The 20406-nt window shown below is 52.8% G+C and overlaps 5 protein-coding genes across 5 annotated transcripts; 4 read left to right on the plus strand and 1 right to left on the minus strand.

Annotated features, from left to right (window-relative positions):
• Window positions 1-669: 669 nt before the first annotated feature.
• Window positions 670-2103, plus strand: PG985_008833 (uncharacterized protein; the record flags this gene model as incomplete). The annotated part of the gene is made up of 5 exons (XM_066828601.1): window positions 670-844; window positions 936-1054; window positions 1128-1263; window positions 1332-1598; window positions 1679-2103. 5 exons carry the CDS (start codon window positions 670-672, stop codon window positions 2101-2103), a joined length of 1122 nt encoding a protein of 373 aa, XP_066683513.1.
• Window positions 2104-5116: 3013 nt separating this feature from the next.
• PG985_008834 (uncharacterized protein) lies at window positions 5117-8958 on the plus strand (the record flags this gene model as incomplete). Its single annotated transcript, XM_066828602.1, has 2 exons — window positions 5117-7431; window positions 7530-8958. 2 exons carry the CDS (start codon window positions 5117-5119, stop codon window positions 8956-8958), a joined length of 3744 nt encoding a protein of 1247 aa, XP_066683514.1.
• A 2050-nt stretch (window positions 8959-11008) lies between these two features.
• PG985_008835 (cyclophilin type peptidyl-prolyl cis-trans isomerase/CLD) lies at window positions 11009-11242 on the plus strand (the record flags this gene model as incomplete). The annotated part of the gene is made up of 1 exon (XM_066828603.1): window positions 11009-11242. The coding sequence occupies one exon, from the start codon at window positions 11009-11011 to the stop codon at window positions 11240-11242; it is 234 nt and encodes a 77-aa protein (XP_066683515.1).
• Window positions 11243-14333: 3091 nt separating this feature from the next.
• On the plus strand, window positions 14334-16647 carry PG985_008836 (Heat shock factor protein; the record flags this gene model as incomplete). Its single annotated transcript, XM_066828604.1, has 3 exons — window positions 14334-14615; window positions 14701-14816; window positions 14898-16647. The coding sequence occupies 3 exons, from the start codon at window positions 14334-14336 to the stop codon at window positions 16645-16647; spliced, it is 2148 nt and encodes a 715-aa protein (XP_066683516.1).
• A 778-nt stretch (window positions 16648-17425) lies between these two features.
• Window positions 17426-18577, minus strand: PG985_008837 (uncharacterized protein; the record flags this gene model as incomplete). The annotated part of the gene is made up of 1 exon (XM_066828605.1): window positions 17426-18577. One exon carries the CDS (start codon window positions 18575-18577, stop codon window positions 17426-17428), a length of 1152 nt encoding a protein of 383 aa, XP_066683517.1.
• Between the last annotated feature and the right edge of the window lie 1829 nt (window positions 18578-20406).

Genomic DNA, 20406 nt, shown 5'->3' on the forward strand with positions numbered 1-20406 from the left:
GAGTCTCGACACACGCCCATCAAGTTGGGTGGTTTCACGTCACACTGTCTGAACCAAACCAGCTCTACCTGAGTTCGACGTTGGATCATCGACAACGTCCAGGAATGTCGTGCTATTGGTGCATTGAGGGGCCGGTTGCGGGTTGGTAACGCGGGTGATGGCGTGGAGTCACAGCCTCAGGGGTGGCCCGGTTGCAGCGTTCATGACTCGTGCCGTGTGTCCAAGCCACCCCCGTCTACGCCTTCAATGCCTCTGTAGTGGAGGACAACGATCCCCTTGCGACAACGCAAATTGGCAAGTGAAACCTCCAATACGCATATTCAACTTTATCCGTTTTCCGGTTGATCATCCAGATGTGACCGGACTGGCGGAGGGTCCGAGCCATGGGAGCAGAGTAGCGGTAGGGGGAGGGGGAGGGAAGTGAGGCGGACAGGAAGAAACGTCGCTATCGTCGATCATTCTTTTTTTCTTTGCACCCAATGCCAACGACAGGAACAATAAGCGAGCAAATAAGTTATATATGGCGTTTCTACCATCCCCCCACGACATCATTCACCAATCTACGCGAGACTTGTCAGAGTTGTCGTCGTCCAACTGCGCGCCTCTCCTTCCGCCACCCCACGTCACGACGATACACGACGCTGGAAAAGCAGCAGCAGCAGCAGCGCAATGGGGTGGGTCGAACACGTCGCGGGACCGACGTTGGTGCTCAGCTTGCTGTCGTCCCTGGCTACGGGCCTGGTGCTCATGATCTGGCTCAGCTCGGTCGCCAAGCCGGTCGTCAAGGGAGGGGCCGCCGAGAATGCACTGCGCGAGGCGCTGGTGCTCAACTTGATGATAGCAGGTGAGTGGTATAGCCGGTTGCCCTTGCTGCGCCTGCAGTTCGGTGGAGTTTTTATGTTGTTGTATGCTGGGATGCTAACAAAATGGCACAGAGTTCGTCAATTCGACAAACAACAGTGTATCGGGGATAAGAGTCGTCACTTCGCACATTCCAATATCAACTGGGCCGCTCTGCAGTCTTAATGGCTGGACCGGTCAGGTTTCAGTCCAGGTATGTGTCTCCCCGGAACCCAACCCGAGATATATATTGTCTACGAACCATATGACTGACAAGTGTTGAGTAGGCATCCGATTTCTCTATATTCGCTATAGTGCTGGTGACCCTCTTGACATTCAACTATTACACTTGGCCGATGCGAGTCTCCAACCTCGTAAAGCTTGGCGTGTGCTTGTCGATTTGGGTCATCCCTCTTACTACAGGTATGTCTCTCCTAGTCATACCATCATCTAAGGCAAAGTTCGGTGATGCTGACTATGAAGGCGTTCAGGAACCATCGCTCTGGCTCTGAACAAGATGGAGCCTGCCTCGGGGAACTGGTGTTGGATTGCCGGTGACCCTCCGTATCTGCGCTACGCCTTGGGGCATGGCTGGCGCTTCGTCATTTTCGCAGCTATCATTGTTATTTATCTGTACATTTTCATCAAGGTCATGCTGCGGGTTCGGACTCGAAAGAGGACGAACAGCCGGAGTGCGCAGCTGGGTCGGCCCAAAATAAGGGAGATCAGCTGGCCATCGGCTACTATAGTATCAGCAAGTGAGTGGCACTACCTACGGGTTCAAGGGGTGTAAGAGAGAGAGAGAAAGTCTGTTGCTAACACAATTTCCTCGAATCAGAGGATCTAGAATTCCAAATGGACACGGTCGAGACGCCCAGCCGGGAGGAGTTCGCCATTCGCCCCAGCAACACGCGGACCAACTCGCAGCGCTCGGTGGCAGGCTCCGCGCAGCCCACCGGCGGCCGCCAACATCACTTCGACACGGAGCTGCGGCACTGGCTCGTGCTTTCGATCTACCCGCTGACCTACATGCTGGTGTGGATCCCGGGCCTGGCGAACCGGTTCGTCGAGCTGCACGGGGACACATCACAACTCCTGTCGGTGCTGCAGGCGACGACGCAGCTGACGGGCTTCATCAACGCGCTGTGCTACGGCTTCAAGGAGCTGCACGGGCGCGTCCAGAAGAAGGCGAACGTGAACCGGAGCCTCGCGGAGCATAATAATCAGCGCTGGGGGTTCACGATATACCGGGAGCTGTCTTAGGAGGAGAGTAATACCGATTTTTGTCATGCTGCGAGGTTCGAAAGAACAGTAACAGGAAGAGAGAGACATGGACCAGAGCATGCAAGCGAGCGAGCGAGCGAGCCGTTGATTTTCTGATTGCTTTTGGTTTGTTTTCTCCTGAGCGAGGAGCAGAGCGATACCTACGGATGGATATATACCCGGACTTGCTTTCTTCATATCGCAAAGACCACGATCTAATGAGGAAGGCAGGCGCAAAAGTGATATTCGTGCAAAGCACGCACTTAAATGTACCGCTACAGCGACATGTTCAATTAGTTCTCCTTCTAAGTCTTTCTTTTCCAGAAGACTACAAGTTTCTGCGGGTTTAGATACAGTTGTACTATAGAAGATTGTCTGTCGGGTTATTGTGGATGAAAGGTATTTTGTAGGCTATTGCCAAACCCAGTTCCGGGCTTTTATAAGCCATGTGAATCCTGATACGAGACCTTCTTTGATATATGGATTATTCGGAAGAGGGCGGGAGGCGGGAAACATGGAATGTCCACAGGCGGAGGCACCGGGCTCGGATTGTATCGTATGTTCGAAGTTAATCAACCGTCATATAGGTATATCAGTGGCGCGGATATAAGTTTAGTCACTTTGTGGTGCCCCTTATATGACATTATGTAATCCACGCCGGCAAGCCAGGGGGGCCGCCTTAGCCATTCTATATTCCACGTAACCTTTTGGATATATGACAGACACACTCCAGCGGTCTGACGCAAGATGATCGGCCCTGCATCAGGCAACGGCCGTAGGAATGCGCAGTGTTCACGGAATGAGCAATGAACAGAGAGACTGCATTCCAGCTGGGCGGTCAGTGGGCTATATGGTCTCGAAGAACATGTAAATTACCGGATCCGCGGCATTGAAGTGAGCACGTTGACAATTGATTGGCCATGAGGACATCTCAAGCCCTGCGAAAAGATGCATGGTGTCGACCGCCTAAGCAAGCCCCCGGGTGCACTCTTCCAACGTCCGGCATGGCTGGCTTGGCTGCGGTCTCTGTCTCATTTGGTTTATGTCAACATGCTCCCGGGGGCCAGTTTCAGACAACACCCATATGCTGTCTGTGTACAGGGCAACAACGTGTTGCCAGCCCGACAATGTTTGTATACAACACCAAGCGGGCTGCTGGCACGAACTTCCCGGAACCACTTCCCGCGTGGGGCCGTTGGAGGAAAACCCCCAGACCAACAAGAACATTCTTAGTGTCGCGATCATCAGCTACTATTGTAGATCACCAGCTAGACTAGACCATTCAGAAGGCTGAACGCTCGCACGCCTCAAACTGGACACTGCCGCCGGCGCCAGCTCCCTAGATGACATGACGGCACGGGGGCAACGGGCCAATATACGGGGTCTGCAATATGCGACGTACACGTCTGGGTGCCTGGCACGACATGACATGGGCTGTGGTGGAACTGGCGCGAACGTCAATGTTGGCATGTGTGTACTATACTTACTCGGAAGTATACTTACCTAAGAGCAAACCAAGAGGAGCTGGCTGATCCGCTTTAGCCTGTAAGATCCGGGGAAGGCGCAACGTGTCGGGCATGCCCAGGGCAATTCGGACGCGGCCCTGGGCCTAAATTCCAAGAGAGCTAATGTGGATGTTGCGGTCAAAAGGAGAGACAATCAGAACCAGAAATTGCATCATAAACCATGTTTTTTTTCCTGAGAAGACGGAAACTTAAACGGGCAAGATTGGAGAGGGAGGGGGGAGCTGCGGTTGCAATAAGCATATGGATGAATGGTGGTGTGAGAGTGGGTGTGAGAGTGGGTGTGTGAGTGGGTTCCCTATCGCCGACTTACATGTCAGTCAGTACATACTTTAGGTGGTAGTCCTTCTTCTGTTCTTCCGTTCTTCTGGAAACGCCGTCGCGAGCCGGGGTGGGTGTCAGTAACGTACTCCGTAGTGGGTGAGAGGATGGATCGCTGGGACGTTCCTGGCACTACTACACAAACAAATCAACCTATGGGGGCTCGGGGGACTCCCTCATGGATGGAGATTGGGCTCAGTGAGGGAACGGCCTGAAGGAGTTTGGTAGGATCTCGATCAAGAAGACCCGGTAGTGACGGCTATCGGGCCCCATTGCACGGCAGCTCGAGTTCGAATTAACTTTCCACATGCTCAGATCAAGCGCGAAACAATCTCATAACCCGGGTTATCGACGCACGTGGCTGGGGAACATGTAACTTGATGCGACTTGACCCGCCGGCTCTGCTGTAGCATCATCAGTCTAAGCAGGATATGGCGTGGACATTTCACCTCTCTGGCCTTCTTCTTCGCCTTTGACTGTGCCTGTGCCTGTTACCTGTGCTGAGCCATAGTGTTCAGTCATGATTGACTCACTGCATGTTGAGATGACAAGTGAATATGTAGAATCAATCATATGCAGGTCTACGTGCTCGGGACTGGAGTGTTACGTAGTCGAGAAAGCATGTTCATCCCTTCATTTGTGAAAATTGAACATGCATCCTGTTGGAAGCAAGTGCTTCGTTACCTGGGCCGGTATTGTTTGACAGGTACCACCTACCTTGAGGGGGGCACGGAGCTCCGGCATCGCTCCACTGCCTAAGAATCCCCCAATATTAGTTGCTAATTTCAGGGTAATGGTCGCCAAAAATCAACCCGAGCCCAACGCTACCTGCCTGCCCGCCACCTCTGAGGTACTGCCGTATCAGGCTCTCTTTTTTTCGCTTTCCCATTTTCTGACTTCTCACATTTTCCCACCCCATGAAAATCCGCCCCCCCCCCCCCAAAAGCGCTGATATCATTTCCCTTTCCACCCATACGATTATTATTCTGTGTGCGGCTTCACCCGTCCATCATTCGCATTCCACACCCCTCCTTCCCCCCATTCGAGTCGAGAGAGAGATAGCATAGCGCCCAGGGTCGTCCCACACCACACACACACACACTTCACACGCTGTTGCGAACCATCCCTCTCTCTCCCATTTCTCCTAGCATTCGCCAGATGTTTACCTCATGTCTAGCCCGCCTTTCCACCCCGAAAATGCCGCATGTGCTGCACCGATGAGCCAATCTTCTGATCTGCATCCTGCACAGCCGGAGCAGCAGCAACAGCAGCAGCAGCAGCAGCAAATGCTTATCGTGCCCAGCGCAGCAGCAGCACCACCAGCAGCACCCTCACAATCATCACCATCACCTCACCCTCACCCTCCTCACCCTACCACTTCTTCTACCACTACCAGCGCTAGCACCCCGGGCGTGGGTTTAAATACAGCAACGGGCATAAGCAACGTGGTGGCAGACGTGGATAGCGCGAGTCCCAATCTTGAACCTGAATCTGTAGCTGTAACCGCTATCATTGGGACCACGAATGACACCCATACTACTTCTACCTCCCCGGTTCCTGTATCTCATTCCCATGTACCTCTCCCTGCCCATCCCGCCGGCAATGTCTCGCCTGCGGGGCCAGGTACAAGTACTTCTTTGCCTAATAGTACATCTTCCATATCGACCCTTTCTTCTTCTTCTGAGTCTACCACCCCAGTCGCAGATCCAAGTAATAATAAAAAGTCGAGACCTCCCACTGTCTCCATCAGATCCAATGGGCCTTCGTTGCTGACCCAGGCGCTCGCTTCTGCTCGAGGCATTCCTCCTAACCAATCTTCCTTGCCGTCCCATACTCAACAGCAGGATACGCGACGTCCGGAGCAAAGTCCTACTCGTACTAACGACGTCGCCAACAACAGCCAGCCCAGGAACACTCCGGATACGCCTTCAGATCGGCCCTCAAACGAATCTCGCGATGCCTTGCCCAACCAGTGTCGCGGCGTGTCCCTAACGCCGTCAGCCAACTTGGTCCACGCCTCCACGAGCCCCGAGTCGTCCGCTGCGCAAACGACGTCGCCGGAAAGCAATACTATGCCTGCCACACCCCTACGCACGCCTGCCATGCCGGCGTTGACGGACACGCGTTTCGATTCGGCCCATGAGTTCGTGTCAGACCCCAAGGGGAGGCCTAGATCCCTGGAACGAACATACAAGGAGATTAGGACTCATCCCACAGGCGCCAATGGAACCACCAACGGAGATGATCATGCCTTCTCTCAACTTTTTGGCGACGAAAACCAAACCATCGTCACGTCCAACGGCCACACGGTCCCTACAGATACTCGCGCCCAGTATAGGACATGGAGGCAAGAGAGGCAAGAGCGTACAATCTCAATGGGCCCCGAGAAAGCCTGGTCAATTGGCAATGGCGACCTGGTCGACACCGAAGCTGGCCAAGTGGAGAAGTCCATTGCCGAAGCCTTAGCAGGGGTGGAACCCACGCGCAGTCGCAAAGCTAGCCACAGTCTTCGCTTCTTTAAAGAAGGTCTGCCCGATGGCCAGGCCAAGCGCAAAGATGCAAGAAACGCGTCGAATCACCACGAAACCAATCTGACCTTGTCGTCTGCTCACGATGTCGCCAACCTGATAGATCAGGAGGTCCGGAGTCCCCTTTTTCCGGGCAGGACCAACTCATTCCCCTCTGCCAGCTCTGTTGTCGAGTCGCCGTCTGAGGCGGGGGAAGCACCTACCGATTACTTCAGTGTGAAACGAACATCGGGGGCCTTTGACGAGGAGGAGCAAAATCACGACCCAACAGGGAACCAAGAGTCACCCGAAGCTGGGCATGATACACCCGATACAGACGCTACGTTGAAAGATGGCATAACACAGCCACGAAGGGGCTTGACTTCTACGGCTGATCACGATGAGACACCCGAAGAAGGGGAGTTCTCCGGCGAAGAGAAGATATCTTCAGCTGTATTCGTGCCACATCAAGGCTTGGAGGGAATGAACAAGGCCCAGCCGCGAAGGGAAACGGCCGGGAGACCGGCGCCAGTCCATCGAGGCTCTAATCCGGAGGGCCCCGGTCCCTGGCTTGTTAAAGCCAATGAGCCCGAAGGCGACGGACACCCGGGCCATCATGAGCCTGGACAAACCGCTTGCGACAGCGGCGACAGCGGGTTTGCCAGGTGCGCGGATGGCCTAGCTGACCAAGAGAGTGCGATCGAAGACGACCATGAAGACGGTGAGAGGGCGTACGCCCCCAGTAGAACATCTCGTGCCACCCATGAAGACCTCGTTCAAGTGCATGACCACCAGATCGAGCCTGCAGCACCTCTGGAAGCGATTGAGCTCATACCTTACAAGCACCAGGTCGGTGGCCATACAACATTGTGGAGGTTCTCTAAGCGCGCTGTGTGTAAGCAATTGAACAATAGCGAGAATAAGTTCTATGAGAACATTGAGCGGTTTCACCGCGATCTTTTGCCATTTCTGCCAAGGTTAGACCACCTTCCTCTCGAGAGTTTTCCCGTGATGCTGTCTTGCATTTCCTGCTGCCATTGGCGATTTTGAAAGAGTTGACTGATGAAATTTGCAGATATATTGGTGTTCTCAATGTCACCTTTCAAAAGCAATCGCGGCGCAAATCGATTATAAAAAAGGACGAAAGCCTGGGCACCGACGAAAAGGAGCTCGATCACACTGTTCAGCCAAATGATGACCGGCTACAGCCAGAGGTGCTTAAGAATACACTCGCCAGCACAGTGGCCGCTAAAGAACATCGCAGAGTCATCAGCCAATCGATGCAGTCTGGGCCAACACCAATTCCAACTGTGACATTCGTGGATAACCAGCACATTCTTCCTCGGAGCTTCTTGCAGCCTTCAGGCACAAGCCCTCCACTGCGAGCAAGGAGCCAATCTGATGCCGCTGCTTGTTTCGACACTATGGAGAAGTCCGACGAGAAACGGGGAGTCAATGGTGAACTCGTACGACGGCCTACACTTGAGGATCGCCATGCTAAAAGCTGGGGAGCCACAACTGTCAATAAACGGCTGCGGAATGAGGTATTCAATGATGCGTTCTTGAAACAGCCCATCGCGGTTCAAAGGCATCAGAGACCAGCCTCGCATCAGCGCTCTATTCCCCGAAGGCATGCACATCCAGGCTCTATACGATCCAGTGCCTCCGATCCTGCATTGGAGCGATGCCGAGCCGAGCCAGGCAACTCTGTCGAACTAGTCCACGGCCACAGTCCTTTGCGCCCTATGCCTCAGCTCACTCAAACCCAGAGCGATCTTGGGCTGGAGGGCTGCCACCCGGAGGCTGACCCCACGGAACAGGTCAAGGATGTCACAGGAACTAGTGCACCTGAGGCTGACACAATGACCGATCAGTTCCCGCACCAGCGGCGCAAGCGTCGGTACTCTGGAACTGGCTTAAGAAGAAGACCAGATGATGTGTCCGGAAGTCGTGGCGCACTCAAGTACTTCGAAGACGTGGATGACGCTGGGTATAAGGGCGATGCGGAAACCAACGGAAGCCACATCGTCTCGTCGACAGAGCCGGGGCAGGAAGAAGAGATATTTACCATGGCACGATCCAATCACTCCTCCGCAGGCCTGTCCGAGCTTCCCAGCCCAACCTTGGAAGTCAAAAAGATTCCCAGGCCTGTCAATCCCAAGGAAGCCCAAACACGGCAGGAGTCTATCAAATTCTTTCTGCTGCTGGAGGATTTGACAGCGGGCATGAAACGCCCATGCATCATGGATCTGAAGATGGGCACGAGACAGTATGGAGTGGAAGCCACCTCAAAAAAACGAGACTCGCAGAGGCGAAAGTGTGCGGGAACAACCTCCCGAGAGCTAGGTGTCCGCGTATGTGGACTACAAACATGGGACGTGAAAGAACAGACGTACCTCTTCAAGGACAAGTACTACGGTCGCAACATCAAAGCAGGCGATGAGTTCCAACAAGCGCTAACCCTGTTTTTGTCCAACGGCCTTGATGACTCCAGCGGCCCATGACATCTGCAGCCAGCCCATGCAGCTTCCATGGGCTCTCAAGTTCATGCAGCATTCCTGCAGTTCAAGCGTGGCGCTGCCAGCCACTGATCACCAAGGGACACCAGCGTCAGGAGCGCTGCGATATTGCGAGATGAGAGACATCAGCCAGCCGCGCGTGCCATTTGCGTTTTCAGCATTGCTGATGCTACGAAATCGGAGCCAGCAGTGTCGGCTGTTGGGCGAGCCAGCACGCGCTTCCGGCATGCGACCTGTTGGCGATTTATCCCTGTCGATCAGACTGGAGCACACACCTTTGCTTTGATGCTGTGGAGGAGCAGCAGGTTGGCACTATTTGGATGACATTTTCTTTCTAGGGGACTGGCATCATTCCTACCTGGATATTCCCATTAAGCAGACCCTGGATATGATGGCATTTATGTCTCTTCTGCTCCATTTTGCTTCCAGGATCTGCAGCAAGGTGGCTGCACCCACTCGATTGCCCATGCCTGCATGACTGTCAGAGCTTTCACTCTCAGAGATGCCTGCACAAAGGCAGGCGTTTGGCAATATCGTCTGTGTGCGAAGACACATACGATTACGCTGCATGCCATTGCGCGCCTGCGAGTCGATTCATCGTATCCTCATCCAGTCTGCGCTATTTGTTTGTTAGCACACGCGTTAATGAGATTGAAGATGTTCGATATATAGTGACGGCTGTCGCTGTGAAGATATCGTGCATTGCTGTTTCTCTGAGAACGAAAAGTATTCACATAAACAGAGCAAATTGGGTATTTGAACTCAGAATCAGTTTTTTGCGACATATTCATTTCCACTCATCATATATTTTTCTGCTATTTGTGACCACCATTGGATGACACCAAACTGGATATTGGCAAATATTCCGCACTTTAAGATATTTGCACTGCTGTCATTCCACGATAAAAGGGCTGTCGCTTCCACAAAATCGCCTTATCATCATGCCCGTGTCCCATCTTTGGAGTCATACATATTAACCCTTCTGGTTTCAACTACTAATGAGATGTTTGTTTGGCTTTCCAACTACTCTTCTCATGTTTGGAGCTTTCTCACATCATGCTTTATGAGCTACTCATGAGATACTAACACTTTATTGCTTAGTCTGTTCATTATTCAGTGGCATCCATGTATGCATGGAGGACAGTCCATTTCATGTGAGGGCTCACTGCCACCCCTGCATCCTGGCTGGAGACCGTGCCGAGATGCTGTGTCACTGCTGAGAAAACATGCTTTTGAGTGGCTGTTTTGTTCCTGACTGAGACTCACCAGGCGGGTGGACTTGTGGCATGCGAATGAGGGAGCCTGATGAGGGCAGCCAATTTCCTTTCATGACTGAAGCAGGCTGAGGATCAAGAGAGGAAAAGGTCGGGTTTGGAGAGGTGACGATTGAGACCTTGGCATAGTGTCCGAGCAGCATTGAGAGTTGATGAGATCATTCGAGATCAATGCGACGAGCTTATGTTCTTCCAAAGAATGAGAAGATGAACACTAGATGACATGATATTGGAGAGTACCATGATCACACACTAAAAAGAAGAAGCTGACAGGTGAAAGACTGTCATTTGGATGAAGCATAGTGTCATGCTGTGGTTGTCATCAGAAGAGATTTGATGCCATGTGTTGTGATATTCATCAGGAGGATGCACATACAGTAGCAGAACGAGACATGACAAAAGAAGTGTCAAAGCAGTTGACATAGGGAGATGACCCCTTCCTGTATGCTGTATCTTTCCTTGATCCTGATTGTTGTCAGCGACTCATTAAGGCCACCATAAAGGAAGGTGACAGCCAGGCCAGGCTACAATGCTTCATTCGAAGTTTGAAATTGCCAGAAAAGGAGCCCGCGCTGGAGCAAACCAAAGACTAGGATGTTGGCCTTTAACACCGATGGAAAGAGGAAGCGTACAGTCGCCACAGCCAGCTGGTCAGAGTGTCCTTAGATTCATCTGAGACTGTGGCATCCTGCCAGGCTGAAGGTTGTCAGTCCTGGTTTGATGCCGAGGCTGAGAAGGAGGACGATAACGACGATGGGTGGATGGGCCACTCGCTCAGTGTCGCAGCCGATAAGTTGGGCAAGGACCTGAGCTATCGCAAAAAGGCGGACGAGGAGCTCGTGGTGATCGACCCACGTGAAAAGGCCAGAACTCTCAAAGAGGAGAAGAAGGCGCAACAAGAAGCCAGGTCCGGTGGCAGCGGTCGTGAATGGGACCAGGCCAGGAATCAGAAACTGGCCCGACAGAGCGCAATGGCTGGCAGGGGGGCCCGGTAAAATTTTCTGCCCGCCTCGTCGATCCGCTATACTAATCACGATTTCCATCCCCTCGGTATGTGCGGGTCGGGCGGATAATGCCGAGCATAGTGGAGCCTGTGGTGTCCACGGAGAGGTAGAGAGCAGTGCTGTAGCATGTAGGATGCATTATGATACCCGAATTGAAATTGAAGCTATTCAGAGATGCGCGTAGAAAAAATTTGCTCTGCTACTAGTACGACGAATGTTTGGGTGGGGGCCTTGAAAATCAACCATTGCTCGTCTTGACACGCGTCTTGCTATCAATAGGTCACGTCATGGATTGATTTCGTGATCGTGATCGTGATCGTCTACTACTACAATTCAGTTCATGAATGCTGCTGGCTGCTTTACCAAGAAGTGACAGCTATTGCTACACTAGTAATGTCAATCATGCCATGTCCGTTCGTAGGAGACCGTAATGCCGGCCCATGATCACAGCAAACTCTATTTCCACCGCCGCCGTATTTATAGGAGCTCACCTCCGGAGCCTTTCATTGGTCTGACGGGGGATCCTGGCGCATGTGAATGGGGCAGAGTGGCCTTCAGGAGCAAAAGATCCCCCCGCTGGCAGAGAAGTGAGAGCCCGGAATCATAGATAGCACCTACAAAAACCAGATCGCCAGAGAGAATATAGTTCAGGGGTAAGGGTCCCTCTTGAAACGATTTTGTATAGAAGAGGCCATTCTCACCAACATGGGCGTCGCTTCGTAGTGGTATGCGACTTTCAGATCCTGGCAGGTATGTGGGGGCGAGGTAAAGAGTTGGAAGTGTTACTACTACTGAGGGGCGGGAATAGCTACCTCCTTCATGTTCGTAGGCCTGGAGTGGTAGGCTACATAATTAAACACAAAATAACAAGGACGAGGGCAGTATTTTTGCTCCGGAGAAGACGGTCAGAGAGCGAGGGGAAAGAGATAGATAGAGCGACACATATTCAACAAATGCGAGGCAGCGAACATCGAATTTCCACAAAGCGTTTATCATATGCAGAGTTTCTCTCATCCGAAACAGCCGTTCGTTCTGTGCCTCCTGCTTGCGACAAAACCATATCATCCCATTGTATTGGGCCCATACCGCACTCACTCCAGCTTTCATCGCTTCCACTGTCTCAGTCCTGTATGTACAAACATACTATGTACATAGTTATGCCTTCTAGCTGAGTTGACTGACATGTATACCCAGCCTTGAAGAATAAGGCACAAGGCGGGAGTGAGACCAGTCTGGTGTACGGCCGTTAGGAATCTTGAATCGCGACCCTTCCAATACCTGTTTGGCTGAGCCGCATCGCCCTCTTTTCGACCAGTTGCAGCGTTACATGTGCAGGTGGGCTTCGGATTGAACGGTTGTCGTTGTTGGTTGTACTAATACTACGCAACTTTGCAGGACTGTGTTGAGTGCTAGACCAACAGCATTCGAGATATCTACGGCGGCACCCGTCAAACCCCTGCGAGAACAAACCGGCCAAGTCTTGACCATCTCGAACGACTATTATTCCGGTCAAAGGGCCTACAGCAAAGAAATATCTTGTATTGCTTCCGTGGCGTAACCGGGAGCAAGTGGAATAATCAAAGGTACAAAATAGGTGCTGTCAGTGGGCAATCCGGTTTATCCCACATAGCGGTCGCTTGCCGTGCGTGTCCACTGCCCTTGCCTGTACAGTAGCTCCGGGCCCGGCTCAGCAAAGCAGCAGTTACCTCACCGTCCGAAGCGCTCGTCGCAAAACTTGAGCCAAAACAATCTCTTTTTTTGTTCCCCTCTCAAACGGATAACCATCGAAGCGGAACAAAAGGGAAGAAGAAACCAGGGGAGTGCGCGAGACACCGATCCATAAGCCGATAGAAGAGAAACTGCAACAGCTGTGGTCGAATCTGCGCTACGGGCTGATTGTTCTTTTTTCTTGATATTCGCGGCACTCGATTTGATACATCCGGCTTTCAACGGTACAGCAGAAGAACCATTTTTTCTGTCTTTTCTATAGACGACGACATCGCCAGACACAAGCGCGCCTGCCTGGCTGTCTCGAAGCTCACGCCAGCATATACCAAGAATCCGTTCTCTCACGAGCGACGTTGACTCAATCTCACCTCTGCGCTTTTGTCCATATATTGTGCCCGTGTCTCTGGTCTTTGATCTACATACTTGCGAAAAACCCGGGGGGAGATATAAGGTCTGCTCACTTCAGCCAGTGTGGGGTGATCGCTTCGTGGGTGTGGATGGTCGCCTATCTTCTCAGTCAACAAATCATTCATTCAATTCCACACCGAGAAACCGAAAAATCAATCCCTGGAATCGATCAAACTCGCTCTCTGTCTTTCTCCGTCGACTCCGGCACATAAAAATTTCCACTTCAAGCTACACAGCTGCGAAATCCCACGCCGCCTTTCTCTACTCGATTGCCCGCGCGCGCGCATCTTTCAATCCTCCCGTCGAACCGCGACGGCCGCCCGCCCGGTTAAGCGGAAACCCAATTGACATCACATTGCTGGAGCCTTGCGTAAGGCAATAGATGACAATTTTGCTAGTTGCATCAGCCTTGTGTGCGCATCTGTGCGGTGCAGTGCCGCTGCGGGTGTGGTAGCAGCCTGATTGTTGCTCTATTACTCATACGGCCGCTCGAGGGTACATTGCATTGCAGCAGCCGCCGCCTGGTTGTTGCTGAATGCCTTGGGCGCAATCTGACGAGAATAGAAAGTCGGCATTCCAACCAGTTCGGGACCCGCCTACACCGAAATACGATACCCCTCCATATTAGAATACAATAATAGCCTGCGACGTCGTCCGTAAATACAGTCAATCCAACTTTCTGCGCAGCTTGCATCTCAATTGGAGCCCGGTTGCGCCTGCCAGCCTTAGCTGCATTTGCGATTCAGCGAAGGCTACCACTGTCTCGAGAAATACGCCCAACTCCACGCTGTACGACGACTTCGCGCCCTTCGATCTTGAATACCTAGCTACCGCAGTCCGAATGCTTCAGGCCGGGCTTCCTCCTCAGTATATACATATGAATGTACCGATGTCGTCGCCGAACCCAAGGAAGCGGCCAGCACCGGGAAGCGCACCAGCACCTACGATGCCACAACATCAGCAGCAGACCTACTACCCCCCGACGAGTACGCCAGATCCCATGAACGGATGGAATGGAAACAACGTCAACAGCTTCATGGATAACTCCAGCAACAACTTAAACTACCCCATGCTGTCGCCGCCTAGCCAGTTCAACCCCAGCAGCACGCCTGGCACCACACCGTCGACAGCACTGGCTAGGCGTGGGAATAACAACCAGCTGGTGGTCACGAACCACTTCAACACGCAGCAGCAGTCTGACGTTTGGGCGTACGGTGATGAGAGTCTGGTAAGCGGCTTTCCGTGTTTATTCCCCATTATCCCAGTGTCTCCCGAGGGAAGGAGTAACTGTTATTGACACCGAAATCCGATAGGTCCCGCAACAAAATAGCACCAACGCCGGCGAGGAGCATGACAACATCGAGGTGCTCGAAGAGCGGGCTCAACGGGCCAAGAGGGAGTCCCAGTCCAAGCGGAAACAGATCCCTCCGTTTGTCCAAAAGTTGAACAGGTAATGAAGGCTAATCAATTACTCCCACCCTGACGATCATGTCACTAACTTTATATACAGCTTTCTGGAGGAGTCTAAGAATACGGAGCTGATCCGTTGGTCAGAGAAAGGTGACTCTTTCATCGTACTTGACGAAGATGAATTCGCAAAGACACTCATCCCGGAGCTGTTCAAGCACAACAACTATGCCTCCTTTGTGCGTCAATTGAACATGTATGGTTTCCACAAGAAGGTTGGTCTATCAGACAACTCGATGAAGGCAAGCGAGCGCAAGAACAAGAGCCCCAGCGAGTATTATAACCCTTATTTTCGGCGCGGGCACCCTAATCTCTTGTGGCTTATCAATAAGCCCAAGAGCGGCAATGCGAAGAAGAAGTCATCAAAACGGCCTGAGGAAGGAGATGGCGACAGCGACGAAGATGGAGTTATCTTGGATGAGGGCATCAACCAGGCCTTCACCCCGCAAGCCCCATCGACTCGTGCTCTGCCGGCACCCGAGTCCGGCCCCCTGCAGAAGAAGGACCTTGCTCTCGTTCGCGACCAGATGCAAAACCTACAGCAACAGCAGGCGGCCATTGCCATGCAGATCACTCGTCTCCAAGGCCAACACCGCCAACTTGCCGGCCAGGCTAAGCTCTTCCAGGACATGCACAACCGGCACGAGAATTCGATCAATGCGATCCTAACATTCCTTGCCAACGTATTTAGGAAGCCGCTGGAAGAACAGGGGGTTGTCAACAACGTGAATGATCTCTTTGCTGGCATCATTCCCAACTTAAATATGCCGCTCAGCGGCCAGCAGCAGCAGGGCAGTGTGGTAGATTTGAGCGAGTGGGAGCAACAGCAGCCGGCGCAGTCGACGCCCATGTCAACACCGGCCAAGAACCGGCCTCGTCTGCTGCCATCGTTCCCTCAACAGGGTGTTCCGCTCAAGCGATCTCCTTCTGCAAGCGCCACGCCGCCCCCTTACGCGGGTTCCCAACAACCGCCCATGGGCACCGTCACCGAGTTGTTTGATCAACCGACCGACGCCGCCAACACGCCCTCATACTTGGGACAAAATTTCCAGTCAAATCCACAGGAAGGAATGATGCGAATCATGCAAGATGTCAACACCAATGCTGGAAAGGGCAACAACTCTGTCGACCTTCCCAACCTTGGTGCCAATGCTTCGAACTCAATGACCGACGACCAGAGAAACCGCATGCTTAGCCTTATCTCGGGCGCTCAGAGCAATAACGGATCATCTCCAACAGCTTCTTATGGCAATCAGCCTCAAGGCTCGGCTTCACCTGTCCCTGCTTCGACAGGCTCGGCCATCTCCCCCATCCTCCGGTCGGCGGCGGCATTTCCGCCGCCCAACGTCCAGGAGATGACCCGAACCCAGGATGAGATTGACCAGCTACAGAAGCTACAGGAAGAGCAAAGCCAGCATATAGATCAGCTGCAGAGTATGCTCGGTCCCTACAGCCCCTCGGGCAAAATTCCCGGCATTGAAGATCCCAACAACACCAGCTACTTCGACGAAGGCATGGACTTCTTCCTCGACCCCAACGCCTTCCACGGTGACGGCCCGACCAACGATTTCGATTTTGGCCCTACGAGTGCCGACCCTGTGAGTTTCGACCCGTTGAATGATCCGCTTCCGCACCATGACTTTGGTGTGGGCGGCCTGAACGACGGAAGTCGGATCATGGAGACCAATACCCCGAGCCACAAGTCGCCAAGCCCTAACGGGACCGAGGAGATATTGCGCGAGGATTTGACTGATAGCCCTGGCCGTGCACACAAGAGACAGCGGAAGGGCTGAAAGTCCTGCGGGCTGGGGTACATTGGATGATACCCCTCCACGGAGTGTAACGGTGCGGCGTGCCGAGATCACTCGTGGGGAAAGGGGAGACACATCCATCCCGTTTTCTCCTCAGGGCTGATTGTTCTGACCGGCAAGCATGATTGGGGCAAAAGGAGGTGTTACTGGGAAGCGTCTAGGTCTTTGTTGTTGTCAATGTGTTCTAGCGGCTGGCGTCAAACTGGAAATGGATGGGGAGGTATTTTCGTTGTAATTAGATGTGCCCGATATTAGCTGCGATGGGCAGGCAGGTCAACCTGGCAGGGTTTAGACGGAAGGAGCTACTACTATCTCCTACGGAGAAATGGGATATGCTCTCTTATTACATCGCATCGGCTTAGACGATGGAAATGGCTACGAGGAAGAAATTGCGAGCCCATGGCTAGGAAAGGACTTTCGTCAAGGTGGAATAAAATCAAACATTTCTGCTCTTGGTATAATACTTCCCATGAATGTATCGTGTGTGACTGGATAAACGTCGTTTCAATGGCAGTCAGCACTTGTATAATGAAATAACCATTCAATGGGATGAGCATTACTCCAATGACACCAAGCGAGCCCTGGCACGCATAACACGGCATAATCTGATGGGAGCAGCGCTTTCGCCACTAAGGAGATATTGCTTCTCGTAATTCTCGTGATGTTGTCTACTGTGTAATATTTCTGTACCTGAAGTATTTTATTTTCTTTTTTGGCCCATTCAGCCATTCTATGTCTCGTTAACCATGTTTTCCTTATTTCACAGAGTGCTGGCGGGCTCAGCTGGCTGGGCCGAGGGCTCATAGCTCTTGGCAAACGTGCTGGCGACGATGAAGGGGAAGCACGCCGACGCTTCCAGATAGACCTTTACATGATCGGCGCCAATCTTGATCTTGCCCCAAGAGACGGCCTCGTCGGGCCGGGCGCCGGCGTCGCTGCCGTCGAATTCCTGGGCCGTGTTGATGTAGACGGCGCTCTCGGCGCCGTTACGCATGAGGTTGGCGTTGGCGATGTGGTGCTTGATGACGCCGCCGCCCAGGATGATCATGCCGGAGCGCTCGGCGCGCACGGCGATGGTGTTGATGCGGCGGATGTCCTCGACGATGTCGACCTTGAGCTGGCGGGGCGAGGCCTTGAACGTGTGGAAGTAGAGCATGTCGCCGAGGCTGCCGTCGGTGAGGGCCGGGCAGAAGACGGGGATGTCGTTCTTGTAGGCCCAGTAGTAGACCGAGGAGGGGTCGTCGATCTCCTTGCCGAGGCGGTGGATGATCTTGGACGGGGTCCAGTTGATGGGGGTCTCGGTGTCCTTGGAGGCCTCCTGTTCTTCCAGCAGGGTGTCGAGGATCGGCATGAGCCAGTCCTCGAAGGCGCAGTAGTTGGCATTGGGCACCATCAGGTTGCCGATCCGGTTCAGGCCCTTGGCGCGCAGGTCCCTGCCCGCGGCGCTGAACTCGGACATGTAGGTGTCGCCCAGGCACTTGATGAAGTCCTCCTCGACGCCGCCGGCCGTCGTCACGATGGCGCTCACGTGCTTGTGCTCCACGAGCCAGCGGAAGATGCCCCGCAGGCCGGACGAGATCATGTTGGACGTGTAGCCCAGGAAGATGGTGGTCTTGGCCGGCGTGGCGGCGGCACCGTCGGCATCCGCGGGGACGTCGCCGCGCCATGTGCGCATCCCGTTGATGATCCGGACCGCCTCGCCCATGGCGGAGGCCTGGAACCCCATGAACGGCATCGAGGTCATGACATCGTCGACGGTGATGGGGCGCCCCGAGGCCAGGAGGGCGTTGAAGTCGATTTCCTGCACCTTTTGCGCATCCTGGGGCAGCTCGTCGGACGGAACCAGCACCGCGGCCGTGGCGCCGGAGGGGGGCTGGTTATCCCCTCCGGTTTGTGGTTGCGTTGATGCCATTTTTATTTTTTATTTTTCGAAAAGAGTGTTTTTTTTTTTTTCTTGGACTAACACCCCGCGCGCACTACCGTAGAATCGAATTATCCCTCTTTTGCGACTGGGTTAGTCTATGCAGGTCCCCGAAAATGAAACTGGGGCAAAGGCGGATTGACGTTTATGGAATCTTCCCTTCAAGACGATCAGTCCAGTCTAGATGATATTCACTTATTCGGTATTCTCTGTTGGAGAAGTATTTATCTATCGGACATGCTGTCGAGGTCGTTATTCAAATTTTGTCTTTGAGGAGAGCCCTGGAAGAATCGCTAAGCGACCCATATAATGAATCGAACCACGACGGATGGAAGTCGCTGAGGTAGCAGATTCTTCGCAGTCGGCCCAACACCCCTCAATCTCAGATGTTTGGAGGATGTAAATCGTACATACAATACCACACGCTATACCAAGGTAGAGAAATAGCATTGATGCTCTCAAATATCAATCCATGCTATGCCAGTCGCCAGTCGCCAGTCCTTCCCACGAATCTCGAAATGTCATCATCACCAGCGCCCTGGGACCCTGGAATTGCATCTGGTGTATTTCAATGTGGGGCTTGTGACTCGACCCGTCACTTGGCAGACATTTTTCCATCGAAGAGAGAATTGGCGAGTTGGGTGGGGTCCCCATGATCAAAATAAAGAATTGGGGATTTTGGATGTGCCCAAGGTTAGGTACACATTGTCGAGGGTACATTGCCGTCAGCTTGGTGTTAGGTCGCCTTCCCAGACCGGCTCGTACGATCCTCACATACGCACTTAACTTGAATAGATGCTTGGTCAATTTGATCAAATGTCCATTTGATGCCATGGCATGTGTCACAGAGAGGCTGGCGCATGGCAGTTGATACGAGAGGACCGAAACCCCCGAATTTAAAATGTTCTTCTAGTTGCGCAAATAGAAGAAAGGCTAGCATTTTAGGCCCAGCGCAGGTGAACTTGTCCGTCTGGGACTCGCCGTGAGCTTCCGAGCCTACTGTACAGCTGGCTACGAACCCAGCGCCCTTGCCTTATCTTTGCGGCCTTGCCAGCTTGCCTGCCTGGTTCGGTACGCTGCGACCCCACGATTCGCAGATTTGAGTCACTGTGTCATGTCCCATGCCCAGTCGGCGTTTTAGGTCATACAAGGGTAAGAAGAACCGCGAGTGGACAGTACGTACTGTACTTTTCTGCCTGTACATTTCGTTGCTTCTTCTTTCGTTCAATTATTTTTACATCGTCCGGTCAGCCGATGTCCGCAGCAGTTGCTTGAGTCATCTTCGTTCGATTAATCCCATCATTGATGTTTATAGACTTTTGACAGTTGTTAGTAGGCATGTTTACAAACTTTTATCGATATTTCTAGACATCGTGGCAGCATGACTTTGTGGATTGGGTGTAGGTTCAAGGAGGGCCCCTAAGCCATGGTACAGTCGACGGATGCAGTGCCCGGGTGGTGGCAGATTCTGCAGATGCGGGCGTAATGTTCTGAAGAAAGAGTGGATTCGAGATTTGGGCTGCCGATTTTGTTTTAACGTTGTTAGCGCTGCTCTCATTGATCCGTTTGATGGATTTCAAGGTTCCAAGGCTTTAAGGAAGGTTGTTATGTAACGCTGATAGTGCTACGCTACCGCTGCCTGTTAGGTACCTCCCCAGGTGCCAGGAGCCAGAATCTCTACCTCCTAACCTGCATGCGAGCCCGTACATGACCTACATACCACCTGCAACCTTCAATGGGCTTGCTGATTGTGTTCTCAAGATAGGTAGGTACCACGATAGCCTGGGTACATCGTCCAATCCATCCATCCATCCAATCCA

Source organism: Apiospora marii, assembly GCF_038362585.1.
Source record: "Apiospora marii strain CBS 49790 chromosome Unknown utg000005l_segment0_segment0, whole genome shotgun sequence".
NCBI lineage: Eukaryota > Fungi > Ascomycota > Sordariomycetes > Amphisphaeriales > Apiosporaceae > Apiospora > Apiospora marii.